The sequence below is a fragment of the Electrona antarctica genome (genome assembly GCF_951216825.1).
Source record: "Electrona antarctica genome assembly, chromosome: 2".
Lineage (NCBI taxonomy): Eukaryota > Metazoa > Chordata > Actinopteri > Myctophiformes > Myctophidae > Electrona > Electrona antarctica.
Window position 1 is genome coordinate 20,371,313 of NC_136807.1, and position 17,909 is coordinate 20,389,221.

Here is a 17,909-nt window from a genome sequence, read left to right on the forward strand (position 1 = left end):
TGGAACAGACGGGCTGAGCCTCACAGCTCGCAGTCTCTCCTCTGTGCTTGGCAAAACTGGTTCTCTTCCTCTTTCTCTCTCATGCATGCACACATGCACACACTTCCCATCTCTCTCTTGCTTTAGCTGACACACGCAACGCACGCACGCACGCTACACACACACACACACACACACACACACAGACACACGCACGCACACACACACACACACACACACACACACACACACACACACACACACACACACACACACACACACACACACACACACACACACACACACACACACACACACACACACACACACACACACACACACACACACACACGCAGAGGGGCTCACTCCTTCCAGCTCTTCCCCCCCACAATGCTGCCCTGGAGAAGGAGAAAGTTTGTTTTGGTGGAGGAGGAGGCCAAGAGTAAAGCCAAGAGCCTGGGTAGCGGCCTGACCTACAGCTCTATCCTCTCCTCCCTGCTACGCTCCTGCCCTGACTTACTGCCCGACTGCCCCTTTGACTGGCTCGGCAGCATCTTCCAGACCAAGCGGCAGAAGGTTGAGCTCAACAAGGAGGAACCCGTTTACAGCGTGCGCTACCTGGGAAGTGTGGTCACCATCACTGCAAAGGGCGACGGATGCACTCAGGACGCGGTGGCCAAGATCTGGGAGAGGAGCAACTACGGCGAGCAGAGCATCAAGATGTGGCTTGCGGTCGGACCACAGGGGCTCCGTATGAGTACGGACAAGTCATGGAAAAAGAAGCCCACTCACCACTACTCCCTGAACAGAATCACCCACTGCACGGCCGATCGCTGTCGGCCAAAGATATTGGCCTGGGTCTACAGGCACCAGGTCAAGAACATGGCAGTGGTGCTGCGTTGTCATGCTGTCCTGGTCACCAAGTCGGAAAAGGCCCAAGCCATTGCAAGCAGCCTCCACCAGAAAGCCACTTCCGCCTTCAGTGAGTTCAAGCGACTGAAACGCCAGAGCGACTTTCGCCACTGCCAGCAGCAGCTGCTGGGGGGGAACGTGGTACCTGTGATGCCACTGAGGAGGCTGCTGAACAGCCACTGCCACTACAGACCACCCACTGACAACCCCAGCAGTACAGCGCGACTCTGCTCCATCACAGAGGAAGAGGAGGAGGAGGAAGAGGTGGAGGTGAGTGAAGACGGGGAGGAGGCAGGGGAGAAGGAGGAGGATGCAAGGAAGTATGTGAGGGAACAGGAAAAACAGAGGGTTTTAACGACAAGCACCGATCCAACTCAGTTATTATCTCAGCTGGACCTGAGGGACATTGCGGGACTGGAGCAGTGCCAAATCAACTTCGTCAGCGACACCAACAACAACACAATGCTCACGTTTGTCACCTCGCTGGTGTGACGAGGCACAAGGATGCTATTCTGCAACAAGAAAGAAAAAATACCACACACATTCCTCGATCTGCCGTACACTGATGCCCAACACAGACTCCCTCCTGCCCGACCACGTAATGTGAAGTGTTTACCAAAAACTTTGTCCTACTGTGGTACCACCAAGTGACAGACAAATACAAAGGAGATGATCTCTGTTTGGGAATAATCAGTAATGCTGGCTAGATGGTCTTACTATGGCAGTTGATGAAACTGCGTGTTTACATGAAGGGCTGGTGATGCTCAGCCTCACAATAGCACAATGATAAATGAGGACAACGCTTTCAGGAAAGGAGAGAGAGCCGAGATCACCATATTACAGATGTGCGGGTCACACTTTGATAACACCTAGATACCAGGTCGTGTTTATTAATTATCTTGTTGAGTCCCTTTATTTTGTGAGTATAATGAATGGCGTGTTTGCCTGCAGGGACATTTTTGGGGGACTGACTTGTAATCGTTTTTTCAGAGAGGACCTTTGTAAATGCAATTTTGTGACAATCCACATTGTAATTGTCCACGGTCAACCTTTCCGAGTGCATTCAGCCCTGAGAAGTAGTTTAATAATGTTTTGTTATTAACCACAGCCAACTAATGAATTAGGCTATAATTTAGGAAGCAAGCCATCGAGTCGACATGTTTATTGTTACCGTTTGTTACAGTCCTGCTTCATTTGTGCATGACAAGTCAGCAATGGCTTTTAGTGCTGAGCTTTTGTCTTTTAAAACAAAACCCTTTTGGCTTTTACAACTAAACACTGTGATATGTTTGTGACTGGGGAGAAACATACATTCATGTAGCTGTATATATATCTTACAATTTGTTGTATTTTAATGCTGCCAGCAAAAGAGCATAATAGGTCTCACTTTGCCACAAGAGCACAACATTGCTGTGCTGTCTTTTTTTTTATTTATCTATTTATTAACTACATTTTTCCACTTAAGCCCATGCAAAAATGCAGATCGACCCAAACAATTTGATGTACATAAAATGTTTTTGAATCTTACTTTGAATAATGTCCTGATGCAATCTGTGTTACTGTCTAAAGATGCATTGTGGTTATCATGAAACAACACTTATTTTCAAAATAATGAATAAAAAATAACCCTCAATCAGGATTCCTTTTTGAAAGCTATATGGGATGATGGTCATTTTAGAAATTGGCTGAACTGAAATTGTTCATTGCGCTATATCAGTGAATGATATGATAAGCAATGTCAAATTTGCATTCCTTTCTCTGCTAGATGTTGATGTGATGGACAAATCTCTGCTCGGTCATTATTGGCTGATCAATCAGTCTGGAGGGAGCAATTAATCAGTGGATTGAATTGTCCAGGAAATGAACATAAAGTACTTTACCTGCATCCACAAGACTACTGTCGGCTCTTACAAAATCAACTGATCCAAAACGGGTGATGGGTATTTCATATGCCCATCAACCATTTTACTGAGCTTTTTAATATCAGCCATTTTACTGACATTACACATGCATCCATTTGTATTGCATGATATTCTACTGAAACATTTATAAAGCATGTGATCTGACAATAATACTGCGTATTACATTATCTGAGTTACTGTATACATTATAAGCAATAACACTCTCTGATATATAATTTCTTTTAGTTTTTTCTTTTTCTTCTCTCGTACATGACCAAACATGGGCATCATGTTTTGACTGCACAATACAAACAAGAGAAGAATGTTGAATTTACCTGCTGAATTTACTGACGATGAAATAACTCAGGATGGGTCTAAAATGAAACTTTCAGCTGAAACCTTGCAGATCAATATTTCTTTCCTGATATAAAGTACCTCTGGAAAGATACTGGATCCATAGATAATGAAGAATTACTCTGTCCTCCAGTCAGCAATGACAGCAACAACTGCTGAATACAAAGAGCTAGGATAAGTTGTTGCATATACTGTATTGTTTTATATTGTTTTCCCTGAGTTTTATCTCCGCAGCCGACTGAATGTGTCTTTCTTGCGTAGATAAAATGTAGACATAAACCGGCTTGTGTTGTTTTTACGGCCTTCTTACATTTTTTCATTGTGGCCCTATGTATTCAAATAACCCCAAAATACAGTACAATATCAGTTTAACTCCCCCTTTGGCCTCCTGAAAGATGGATTTGCAGGCCTGTTTTGAAGGAAGCCAGTGATCCACATTTTTAATGGATTGTGTCAGGGCATTCCACACTTTAGTGGCAGTGCAGTATAAGATAATTTACCCATGTATGTTCTATACCAGGGGTTCTCAACCCGTGGGTCGCGACCCCTAGAGGGGTCGCCAAATAATGTTGGGGGGTCCCCAAAGTATTAAAAAAACAAAAAAACAAACAAACAACTGAATGGCTAGAAAATGAATAGAAATGAAGAGTTTTACATAGAACACATAGTACATGCATAAACTTTCCTTAATGATTATATCTGATTTCAGTATTCATTTATGATATATTTTCTCTAATAAGGTTATTTTTGCAGTCAGTTTGTATTGGGGGTGGGGAGGGGCGGGGGCCGCGAGACATGGCCAAAGCATTTCCGGGGGTCCCCAGCCAGAAAGGTTGAGAACCCCTGTTCTATACTGTAGGTGGGTGGTAGCAGATCGTTGTTGTCGTACACATTGACAATGAATGGAGAATGTACGTTCATATGTGGACGAGCAAATCGACATGTTGTTCATGATGTTGTACGATGATAAAGCCCTAACCACACCAAAGGGTCACCATGCAACTCCTTGGGTCCAAACGGTTGCAAGGAGTTAACGTTAAAACCGTCTTGACCCTTTGGTGTGGTTTGGGCCGTTGAATTCCATGCGTTGAATCACTAGGGTCAACATGGGTCAACGGGCAACAAGACATATCACACTGCAAAAACCGTCTTGACCCTTTGGTGTGGTTAGGGCTTTTAAGAGCGTGATTTTAGGTAGTTAGTCAGATATAAGGGCATTGAGGGCATGAGGGCAGAGCCCCTTTGACCAATCCCATTTTTAATTGCTTAACCCTGTCTGCTTGTATGTATCTCTTTATCTATGTATCCAAATAGGTTGACCGATCACAGATCAGCTCACACTGTTACATACTATACATGCAGCTAATCACACAGATCAGCTCACTCACATTACTATGTGTAACGGCCGACATGGCCAAACATAAAAGTAAACAGTATGTTAACTTAACACATCATTGATGTGTGGGCATTGTTTGAGATATGTATGCATATCACTGTAGCTCAATGTAAAAGCGTGAAAGAAAGCAATTATCTCACTACAGTAACCTATTATACAGTACTAGGTCGCTACGCAGCCTTCAAATCCAGCCCTATATTGTGTTGATTTGAAGTGTAAACACGGCAGTAGTGCCTCATTTGTGTGCAATTTTGTTTCGGGGTAACTATTTTCCTGGCAGAGCGTTTATGCCAAGTTTTGTGTGGATTGGTGGGCCCCCAATGTTGCCCCTGGTATGACTATTCTGATGTCAGGCCCCTGTTTGGTGGGATTGGAGCAATGGTGCGCCTTGCAGGTCCGCATGTTACGTTTGTGACGTCCACCATCCACTGTCGACTCACTCTATAGGCAATTTTAATAGGATGTATAGGCTGTCTGAAAGCCTTTTCAATTACACGTGGAAACCACATAGTTTTCTTTGGTCTGTTTACATTGTTTACATGGTATGGTTTTCAGGGCAGGCCGCAATGTGTTTTTGTAAACATGAGTCTCATCTGCCAAGCAGTGGAGAGCAAGCAGATGGCAGCAGCAAGGTACAAGTGAAGCTTCATCACGGTCGCCTTCCAGAACAACAACGGCTCAGGCCCAGATCCAAGGTCTTACTTGGCACCTTGTCAGCCACTAGAGATGCTCTCAATGAACACGAAATCTAATCCATCCAACAACGTGGTAAACACTGGCTGTCACATGATGTATTACATGTAAACCCACTGCATTGCTGCACGGTTGTGGAGCTGGGTGTTGTTCGGGAGCCCAAGAGCTGTTTCTGCACGCACAAAGCTGTTCACAGTGAACCTCATCTGTCCCGACTCCCCCATGCAGCCTTCTGTGGAACTGTTATGGCCCTGTGGGTCCTATAGATGCTATAGGGCCAGGGAACGACCAATGACCAAAATGTTGCCTCCTGCGGCAGCCTGTGTTTCAATATGTCTTGAGTAGAGAATGTGTTCATCAGCTTCCATGTATGGACACCAGAGAGAGAGAACAAGGTGCGCCAGCGGCAGGACATTGTGGATCAATGAGCCATTGCTGGGTGGAGAGAAAGTGACAGAGAGGAAGAGAGAAACACAGGGGCGACCTGAAGAGTACTGAAACATTACAAATAAATGTGTGCATGCTTGCAGCGTGCGTGCGTGTATGCATAATGTACATGTGTGGATGGGTGTGTGCTTGTGCATAATGAGTGTAATTTTATTCCATAATACTTGCTTGATGTTCCCAGTAAAGTGTGTGACCAAAATCAATACTGCAGACGCAGCCACAACAAGCTGGAACAAACAGAATATCAAAGCTAACAGCCAGCATTTTCTCATGCATATCTTAAATTATGTTCCCTAAAAGGATTTGCATACATGGCAAGTTGCAAATGAGATGTCTTTGTTTTGCTGCTCAGCAATGCTGTCAAAATCATATCGAGGCAGATGCAGCTTGTGCACTCACTGTGTACACACGTTTGCAAATGGTTGAATTGAATGGCATATGCAAAAAATACATACTGTATAGAAGTATGATTTGCATGATAAATCTGTTTATCAGCTTAGTCATGAAGCAGGTTCAGTGAAATGTTCACACAAAATAAGGGGCATTTGGTGCTGAATATTGACCTTTCAGGAAGGATACTGTACTGCTTCATAGACTGAAAGTGAGTGAGAACTCATTATACTGTGCACTGCCACTAATACCCTGGGGCTAGTTCTGTTCTCTGAAGTGCATACATAGTACACTGGAACCTTGAGTATTGGTGTGAACATACAGTATCATTACAGCTAACTAATTCATGATAACCATTGGTAAGTTTCTGCCATAAATGTTTTACTGCCTTTATCCAAAAGCATAATAAGCAATGCCAACTCAGATAGGAGAAGAATTCTGAGATGAAAAATCACTGCCCAGGGACATTTTGCTAGATAAGTGAATAATGTTTAATCTCATTTGGTTATGGAATCTGCAGTGGATGTTTGTTGCAGCAAGGGAAAAAAATGGGTGAGCAATATTTTTGATAGATAATACCCAGAATCCCCACCCTTAGAGCTTGTCAGTCACTTTGATCCCCAAGTATGGGTAACTGGAGGCAAAGATGGCGCTGGAGGATGGCCGTGGTGAGAACAACGGGTGTGGGACATTTCTGACAGAATCTCCAGGGCTGTTGCTCGGCTGCCTGACCCGTCGGAAGGGCACCCTTCCTGGGTACCAGATGGGACGGGTGGTTCCGCGGTGAGTGAACCCCCCAGTCCCCCATGTCAGAAAAGTCTAAAACTATTTAAAGTGACTCAGGACCCCCACAGCTCCACTATTAAGCCTAGAAATACTATATGTCCGAGCCCTCTCATCTAGAGTCCGGGCTGCTATGCGGCCCTCACACCCATGTCATGGAGCTGACTGATTTGGTGTCTTGGTGACATGAGCGTGACGTCAGAGGAGTAGAGGAGAGTGGCGTCATTGAGGGGGCAGAAAAGAGCTCTAAAGCGCTGGTCATTGGTCATGCTCATGCAGTGCTGGAGAGTGACAAGGTGGAGTTTTAAATACATTGTTTTCAACAAATATCAGCAATTTTAAGCATGTGTGCAACATGACAACTGTTTAAAGTATTGTACAGTGACAACTAATGTCTCTGTAATGTTTATGTTGTACTATATTACAAAACAAAATCACACTTGAGTGAAGTGAGGGGCGCTTTTATCATCATCATCATTTGCGTCCACACTTTTGTCTTCAATGTTTGTGTTTACACAATGGTTGTGTTTACACAAACACTCAAAACTGGCCATTCATTGTCGATAGCATTCAATTTGTGTGTTTACACTAGTTTTTGAGGGTGCTAGCCCCTCCTATATCCAGCTTTTGGTGTGTTCACAATCTTTGTCCTACTCAAACATTTAATACCCATTGACAATGAATGGACAATTTTACATCATACTTTCTGAGCAAATAAAGTGTCTATTTTACGTCATGATGATGTATGATGAGCGCCCCACACTTCACACGGGTGTGATTTGTTTTTACACAAACACTCAAAACTAGTCATAGGTGGTGGTAGCAAAACAATGTTTGTGTTTACACAAACCCTCAAAGCTGGACATAGGAGGGGCTAGCGCCCCTCAAAAACGACCTAAGAGGGATTCAAGATCATTAAAGCTGGGCTGTTGCCTGAGTACAGTGCATTCTGTCAACTTCCGGTCCAGGACTTTGTAACTATTTGGCTCCCCATAGCCGACCCTGATAGCCGCACAGAGCCACCATTGGACTGGCCCCATGAAGTGAACGGAGATGTCGTAACTCTCCTTCAATGGCTCTGGGTCGACCTTGCTGAATCAGAAAGGAGGCCTAATTTAAGGTGTTCAGAAGCACAGTTCTGAATCTGCAGATAACAGAAGAGCAACGTATAGAACATACACAAGGAAATGTTGTAGCTCATGTCATCACCACAGCTGAAGCTGTGAAGGGGGTTTGTGTTTTACTTGTATTACTTCTAATGGCTCCTCACCCAAGGACAGCAGAATGCAGGAGAGTGACACAAGGTTGTTTAGACTGCTGACAATGTGTGTCCACTGGTGTCACCAGAACAAGCACCAACTAACAAGCTATAGCCTGGAAATGCTGTTGTGTTGTGAAATGCTATGTATGGCATGTTTTTTTATGGCATCTATTTGGCACAGAGGTGTTGATGTGCTTTCTGCAGAAAGGGATTCTCTAATTGAAATGGTGAGATGAGACTGCTCAATTTATATTCTGACATGTTCAGTATAGCACGTATAGTCGTATACATAGTCTATACAATCCTCATTCTGCCAGATGAAGAAAAATATTATATAGGAGGGTGACAGATACAGAGATCTCCATATGGGCATATCAATCACTAGATCTGTGATGCAACGTTACGTAGGTGTGGGGGCCGCATAGCAGCCTGAACCTCTGGTATAGAGCTTGTTTTCTTCAGACAGTTGTTTTCTGCATGCATGTCTGTCACCTTAAGAAAAGTCATACCCGTGTGAACTGAGTGGTGTAAGGTCTTATATAGACTGATCAGCTGTGGTCTGATGTAATGTCTGACGTAATGAAATCACACCCGGGTGAACTGGGTGACCGTAGCAACCATGCTCATTTTTTGAGCACAGACAGACAGACAGACTAACAAAGCCAGTCGTAGGAGTGGTTTACACCACTCAAAAATTAAGCTCTACTAGCCCACCCCCGCCCTATATCCGTAGGTGACATGGAAGTAATTGGCTGCAATTAGAGTCACATCAGCTGAGGTACTTACTGCACACTAGTCATTAGACCTGGGGATGTGATGCCGTATTCTTTAGCCGTTTCTAAACCAATTAAAGGGCATGATTAATTCCATGACCAACGTATTTCGGAAGAGGCTTCTTGAACAAATCCTATTGAAGTAGATGACCTTTGTCCAAAAGCATTTAAAACTCTCAATAATAAGAGGATGATTCAGTTCCTTAATTATTTATTAGACATTTGTATTGCACAAAAGACAATGTGCAAAAAACCCACCACCAAACATTTGGGTTCTACAGTGCCTCCTTCAGTCGCTGCGTCTCTATCAGGTGTTTCGTTTCTTTTGCTAAATGTTTCATGTAAAGCACATTGAATTGCCTTGTTGATACCAACAGGACCCGCCAACGAAAGAACATTGGATGGGCATTACTGAGGAACTGTATGTCATGGAAAAACTAACATTAATACTTTAGACTACAAGAAGATACGTTCTATAAAAAATGGGGAAAGTGGGATCTCTTCTTTCAGCCTAGCGATAATGTATGAGGATTTTAATGAATGTATCCTGTAATATGAAAAATGCAGCCTTGTTTTTGTTTTGTTTCCTTTTTTTGTCCCTCTTTTTTTTTTTTTTTTGTATTGTCTTTTTTTGTTTTGTTGTCATTTTATCAATAAAAATTAAGTGAAAAAAAAGAAAAAAAAAGAATTGCCTTGTTGAAATGTGCTATACAAATAAACCTGTCTTTCTTTGCACATCATCTTGAAATAATTATTGAAAAGACTAAATCCTCCTGAGTGCAGTCAGGTTTATAGAGATTTAATTTGTCTTAACTTGCACCAAGAAAAGAGTTGATCATTGAATGAGCATGAGCACATATTGTTTACTAAACAATAATACCTGATTTAACCCTATAGAGCCTTTCTTGGATGGCAAGTTAAGACAATCAAATTAAGTCCCCAACATTACCTGGGACTGAACATAAAACAAGATGCCAGAGATCAATCACTTAGACACACATGCTCAGCTTACAGAATGTTGCACTCTGTCTGGACTGTACAAATACATATATGACAGACCTGAGGCGAAACTCAAAATGCATGTGCATACACACACACACGCACACACACACGCGCACGCGCGCACGCACGCACGCACACACACACACACACACACACACACACACACACACATTGTGGGCATATCATCCACGTAGAGTGTTTCACGGCAAGATAACGATTTTGTTGAGTGCTGAAAATAGCCGATCTACAAGAACACAACGCATTGTGGATGTGACGTGCTGTGAGCTTACAGATCAGCTATTTTCGGTGTGCGACACACCTTACAACAGGACATAAATTAAGCATAAAGTCTTTACTCTAGTTTGATGAGCTACACAGAGCGGCAGGTGGATAGAAGGGAGCACTGGAGTGGATGGACTTGGCTGAGTGGGTTGGCACATACCCGACCCCATATAGACAGAGAGTCATAAATGGATCGCAGCCATGGCCTGCAGTACCTGAACAAACATGGAGACACAAAACTGCTCTGCAGTTTTTGGGTTGTATTGGGTTGCCATGTCGTGTTTTCACAAATACTTTTCTTCTTTCTTCATATTTTCAAGTGATGCAAGTCTACCGCCCCTATTATTAAATGACATATCGTCTATTGATTTGAACTGCTTAACTGCTATTTCTCTTAATCTATTATGTCAGGTTAATGACAAGCTGACATGAAGTAGGCTATTGCATTCCACTTGGTGTACCCCCACTCATCCCTCAGATTCTCTCAGACAGCAGTCCACATTCATGTGGGATCAACACTAATTACCAAACCTGCCAATCTGCTTAGGAAGCAACCCTGTACCTAATGTTGAGAGAGTCACCATCACAGGGGCATGATTGAATAAAGGAATAGATGGTTTAATAATGCAAGATGTTACACAGTGTTAAGGTTTATCTGTGCCCAAAAGCCAGATGAGTCTGGCTTTGTAGGCCTACATGCCAGATAACATAAAGGCATACATTCTTAAATTCAGCCAGCCAGCCAGCCAGCCAGCCAGTCAAACTTAATTCAGTGTTTCAACAGCTCTAAGTTGAGCATTGATTGATTGATTGATTGATTGAAGTATTTATTAACAGTTTGCAGAATTATAGTACATTTCAAGCACAACTCTATAAAAAACTGTTAACTGTGGACAACACCATAAAGCATTAAACTTGTTTACAATAGGGTCATCAGAACATTTAGAGACGTACAAATATACACTTCTATATAATCAAAAACAGGAAATCCTCACAAAAAGAGGTAAAAGGGGAAAAAACAAACAGTGAGGGGAAGAGGGTGGGGGGGGGGGGGATTCAGCTTTTACGGGGGCCAGTTTCGAATTGCAGCCGTCCGAATTGCAGACTGTGTCCTTGTGAATGAGGACCTGCTAGTCTAAGTATCCATTTTTCCATCTGTCTCCCTCACTGGGCAATGACACCTGCATCTGAAGAGCTCGACACGAGCTGGAGGGGAATACAAATGTGAGCTGAATAACACACCCACACACAAACCCTTGCACATATACACACAGTGGCAATTTATGAAGCTTGTCACCTCCTGCGTCTGCATTAGCAACACAGCCACTACCACAGATTGAAACGGAGATCAGTCATCAGTCATCTTCACTTTGTACATAGCATGCTTCATGCCTGACATCATAGGTATAGACTGGTACAGTATGTCTGGTGCTGGCTTTAAAGTTTAACTACTGACCAAACAAAATACTATTCATCTTACTCTGTTACCGTCAACAAGCACTATACTATTACTATTATTACCATCCTATACTGTGCTACCTTGGCAGATCATTCGAATTCCATTTCATATACAGTGTGTGTGTAGTGTGCATTGTGGAAGTAATAGCAAGCTCAAAGACTTCCAGCTCACTGAACTTCTAAGATTTATGAATAGATGCACCACTTCGTGACGAGCCTGCCTAAATGGAGTCTTATACTCCAAGTACAAGTAGTGTATAGTATAGCCTCTGTGTCAAATTCTCCTCTGTCGACGTTCAACAATGTGCTGTGATTTTCTATGTCAAATGGAGGATTCTACTTTGAAAAGTGATTCATGAAGGGAGAGGGTTATAATGTAGGCACACATCCTACTCGTTATTTCAACCATGGCTAGGTGTGAAATTGATGTCTTGGTCAATTTTACCTGATAAATGGAGGCAATACTTGTCATCTATATCAGCTTTTGACGAGTAAGACAAATTAGTTGGAGCTATTCAGTTCAGTACATAGCAGGGAACCAAGTGTTTAATATTCTCTTGAAAACGATAGTACAAGTCAGTAGCAGTGTGTGTGCGTCCGTGCGTGCGTGCATGTGTGCCCGTCTGTATGCATATATCTTCATTACACTGAGCCTGAGAGAGCAAAGGGAGAATAAACAAAATAAAGAAAGGAAAGACAAGAATGGAGAGAGACTAAACAAAAAGAGCTCATTAATTTATTCAAAAGCGCTTCCAACCACTAATCATATTTTTTAAATTCCAACCCACCCACTGTTCCCTAGGCAGATATTCTGTCCCCTCAGTGTGTAGGTGATGTCTCCTCTCTACCAGACTGCATGCTTTCAGTCTTTGATCAGCAGCTCTTAGCCATAACCACAATCCATTCTCTATACACACTAAACTCCTTGATCAAAGATGACCATGGCTAATCAAATCAAAATAAAGCAGAGGGATAACTTCCATCAATGGGGAGTGCATATTGTAACATTTGCAGTCAGTGTGTGTTGTGTTGCTGAGTTGTTTTATTGCATGCACTAATGTGAGAGTGCTCTCAAGATGCTGTTGTTGTACAAGGCCATGATTCAAAGCTGCCAACCCGCCCGGTCAGTAATTGTCCACTGTGTCAAGGAAGCACTCTAAACATTCCACTCTGGTATTGTGTTTTACATGATGCTTCCAACTTGATCTTGTTTATATTGCCTCAATCTCACAAAACTTTTTTAACACCCAGGCTTCCCAGTGGTTACGGTTGAAATGCCATTGCTAAATCTGGGACCACTGTTTTCATTGCCAGCCCACTAGTGTGCCCACCAGGGCACATCTGTGCATAGCCATGAGCTAAACCTTGCTGTGCGATTCCCATCCATCTCCCCAGAGTCCCTGCGAGCAGATTCAACTGCCGTTACGTGCTTAGCAACCACAGAGCTGTGACCCTATGTATCACCATGGAGCTCACTGCAACCCAATAACCCTATAACCAGTCACATTACATAACGGTGTAGCATTCAATATTTCATCGAGTGATAGAATCAGAAAGGGGGATGGACTGGAGGGTATAATTGTCGTTTCAGCGTAAAATCTCTTTGGTGAAGATTGCTAAGTGCTAAGAAATTGCATGTTTGCACAGTGCCTCGAGTCGAGACAATGTGACTGCAGATCAGGATCAGACCAGGAAAAAAAATCCTTAAACGTATCGCATTAATAACCCATAAACCCTGCATGCACACACAGCACAATAATTGTCATCAACAATCCAATAGAGAGACAGAGACATAGTTGAGACGCCATTTTGCCTGTCATCACCACCTGTCACTTTATTACCTTGTGGGAGCATTGCAGTGATGCATGGCAAAAACAATTACCTCAAATCATGCTGGGCTTGGCTGAATGTGCCAACAAGGCATTTAACAGCAGAGAATAACTGCTGCACAAAACAAACCAACAAGTTTCATTAGCCATTCATGCTTTTATAGTAATTAAACTATACAGTATAGTGATGAAAACCCTATATTGTTTACCATTGTTGACCTACTGTATTGCCAACTCCATCATGCTAATAAAACAATTAACAGCATATATATGTGCTTTATATATAACCTATACTACTCCCATGATCCTTTACAATTCCGGCAATGGTTTAAACATATTTCTCAGAACGCTAGAAACCAGATAGAGCAACATTCTAATGTTGTAATGTAGGCCTACCTGTAGTGTAGACTGTCCCACTTTTAGGGCAACAAAGATAATATTTAGTAGTTGAGGTTATACATCCAAATGAGCTTTCATGTAGCCTAGTGCTAAACCAGACAACCAGAAAATATTTCCAAATTAATTTCTAACGTCTATTAGTCTATCTAGTATGGTGTCTGTACCGGCATTAGACAACACTAGGTTCTCTTCTTACTCACATTGATATTTTTTCCTGTCCAAAATTCTTGACTGATCTTCCCAGTTTAAATGTATCAGCAAGTGCATTTTCTCTTTAAAGAAGGTGTTTATTTATTGTATTGATTGATTGATTGAAAATTGTATTAACAGTTTGCAGAATTACAGTACATTTCAAGCACAAACTCAATACAAAGGCTGTTAACTGTGAGTGGACGACCCAATTAAGCATTACACTTGTTTACAACAGGGTCCACCATGTTCAATTCATCAAAACATTTAGAGACGTACAAATAGACACTTCTATATAGACAAAGAACAGAACAGGAATTCATCATAATGGAGGTAAAAAGGGAAAAGAAACATACAGTGAGGGGAAAAGGGGGGGGGGGGGGTGTAAATGTTCCCATTGAAAGGCCTGCTCATATGGATGGATGGTTGCAAAAAGCCCTGGGCCTTTTACACCATGCTGAGCTTTAGTAATACACTAGTATGCAAGCATTTGTAGCTGAGCTATATTTGAAGTCTTGGTAGATGGCCTCTTCTCTGAGAGCACAACAACAAACTCTTACTTCACTTAGTTCAAGGCCTGTAAAATATGTAAATATGACAAAGGCCAGGTATAAATGCAGATCACATCTGCAGTATAAATATCACTGTGTAGTAAAAATTCCTCTGCTTTGCATTAGCCCAGCAACAAATCTCCACTTAAAGATAAAGCCACGGTACCCCATTTCTCCCATACTGTATTAGTCTGGATGAACACTATGTAAACTCACACAACTGATCCTGGGGAAAAAAGACTGCATGGTATAACATAACGCACTTCAGAATAAAAAATAATGCTCCGTTAATTTCAGTACTTTGATATTTATTTGCTTACCAATGTATTTGTCCACTTTTTTACTGTATGATGAAGCATCTTCTGTAGTAGCTCTGGTCCATATAGCCAATGCTTCCATGATTCTGCCAATGCAGGGCAGAATCATAGAAGCATTGGCTATGGACTAGAGCTACTTCTGTAGTAGCTTTTGACAGGTCAGCTGAGTATTGCAGAACACCAGTTTGCATTATATTAAGCTTTTGTCTGAATGTGAAGAATTAATTTACTGCACATATGATTAACATTCAACCTGATTATCCACATTGATTTATTTGATTATCAGTGCTTTCCTGAAGTAGCAATTAATCGTGCATGTATTACAAATGTTGTGGGTGGGAGAGGATGGAAGTCATGTTATTATCTCTACGTCAGGCCACTCCAAAACAAATTGAATCCGAAGGATTTATAGCATACCTGATTCCAGTGGCTTGGAGGTAATGAGAACCTTTTAAAATGAGATTGCCTGGTGGTGGTTGGGGGGGAGGGCATCACCATAGGGCGCTAACCTCTGCCATCCCTCCCTGCTGTAAAAATGCTGCAGACATTTTCAGTAGGCGTAAGCATAGGCTTTCCTGCTTCATATTCTCAACAGTCAACACTCAGTTGGAATAAGCACACCTGCCTGTCAAGTGGAGGTTGTCCCCAGAGAGCCAGGGCCAGGGCCCACTACAATTCAGCGGGCCATGCTGTAAATTCGGCTGCAGTCATATCAGGGACTGGCAGCGGTTATGGCTGAGCTAATCTTCTGAAGCTTTAAACAATGTAGCTGTCGGAGGCAGGGGCTGCCAAGCTGCAGAGCTAAGCCCCTCTCAGAGCAGGAAATGATCCCCACCACCAGCTCTCCTCACTGCTCTGCTATTAGTGCTATACCTAGCCATGTTGGACTCAACACTTTGCAGGGCTTAGATTATGTGCTTGGTCTGAGAGATTGCTGGTGAACAACATGGGCCTTCTTCATCCTGCATTAAATTCAATTAGTGTGTGCTTTAAATTTAAAGCAAAAATAACATGCATTTTAAAACCCACACAAACATTAAATGCCATTGACAATGAAGGGAAAATGTACATCATATGTAGACGAGCAAATCAACTAACCAATCACATGAATTCAGTTGTTCATGAGATGATGTATAATGATAAGAGCGCCCCTCACTTCACACGGGTGTGATTTTTAATATTTAATATCATATTGTCTATGTCCCTCAAACGTATTACTTGCGCAAGCAGAGCGCGCAAGTACTAGTTTTGCCCAGGACGATGCGTATGCACCGTCCCAGCAAATTACGTAATGACTACTTGTGCCTGATACGGCAGTGGTGCCAGACTACATACATGTATACATAGGAGCATTACCTCTAATCCTCCCGACACTAAAACATATCGTCATTACGTAAGTAACCACAGTATACCACTAATCAACTTACAAATTACATATACATATACATAGAGGCATTTCCTGTAATCCACCCGACACTGATCGAGATATACGTCACCATCGAAGGCATTGGGTCCTTTAATCCACATCTTTATTACGTCATCATTGAGAGCTAGGTATACCAGTTATACCCTGACGTCATATGCTGGGACGGTGCATACGCATCAAAAGTAACCACAGTATACCGCTAATCAATTTACAAATTACATATACTGTACATAGAGGCATTTCCTTTAATCCACCCGACACTGATCGAGATATACGTCACCATCGAAGGCATTGGGTCCTTTAATCCACATCTTTATTACGATATACTTCATAAAAGTAGGTACGTAGCAAATAGCTAAACCTAATAATTCAATATTTCAATCGTTCTTTCAAAGAGAAGCTGAGATTTGACAGTTTGTAGAGGTCGACAGTACTTGCGTGCTCTGCTTGCGCACTATAGTAGGCTATTTATGGCCTACTTGTGTGCAACAAGCAAGTAGGCACTCGACAGAGTGCAGTTCTAGTTTCTAATGGTTTGAGCCTCAATCATTTTTTCTAGACTTTGAAGCAGTTTTAGCTGCAATACCACAATGTCCTGAGGTGGTGGGGGCGCTGACATGCAAATTATTTAATATTTGAGTCATTATGATACTGATGCTAGATAAAACCAGGCTTGTTTCCATTCCATGCCAGCTTGGGAAATCAACAATGGTGGACATTGTAAACAAAGTGGAAACGCAAATTTGGAACTGAAGACTAAAGAGGAGGAATTATACAAAGTAGGGTGATACTGATGACATCACTCATACGACTAAATCAGTTGAGCTGTTCCTGAGAGCAATTTACAAAAAGCCCCTATATGATGTGAAAGCCTGATTGTTCAAAATTGTGTATTAGAAAACACAACATAAGGGAAGCCCAAAAAACGTTTTTTATTTTTTTTTAAGTTGAATTTTATGTCCCCCCCCCTGAAACAACTTATAATAACTTATATTGTTGCCACAATTAAATAATAACATGGGCTGGAACTGAATTACAGGAACCATGTAGGTCCCAATGGGTTCTCTGTTCATTAAAGGCCTGTCTCGTTAAGATATATCTTCAACTTTTCTCAGAATGAGGAGCTACAGTCTCAGTCAATGCACCCAAATGCCCACTGGAAAGCAATTCTCAGATGTAAGTTCCTGAAGTCTAATAATATATGACAGAATATTTCCTGTCTTCATATGCAATACATAATTCTCATAAATGTTAAAGATCGAGGCAGAGATGTCACTCTACACACAACAATGAATATTTAATATGTCCAGTAGGGTGATACTGATGACATCACTCATACGACTAAATCAGTTGAGCTGTTCCTGAGAGCAATTTACAAAAAGCCCCTATATGATGTGAAAGCCTGATTGTTCAAAATTGTGTATTAGAAAACACAACATTTTAAGTTGAATTTTATGTTTCCCCCCCTGAAACAACTTATAATAACTTATATTGTTGCCACAATTAAATAATAACATGGGCTGGAACTGAATTACAGAAACCATCAGATAATTGACAGGTGGCCTTG

General features: G+C 42.0%; 1 protein-coding gene across 1 annotated transcript; it reads left to right on the forward strand.

The window, feature by feature from the left end:
* Window positions 1-369: 369 nt before the first annotated feature.
* On the forward strand, window positions 370-1,459 carry fam43b (family with sequence similarity 43 member B; the record flags this gene model as incomplete). The annotated part of the gene is made up of 1 exon (XM_079522745.1): window positions 370-1,459. One exon carries the CDS (start codon window positions 370-372, stop codon window positions 1,381-1,383), a length of 1,014 nt encoding a protein of 337 aa, XP_079378871.1. The 3' UTR covers window positions 1,384-1,459.
* Between the last annotated feature and the right edge of the window lie 16,450 nt (window positions 1,460-17,909).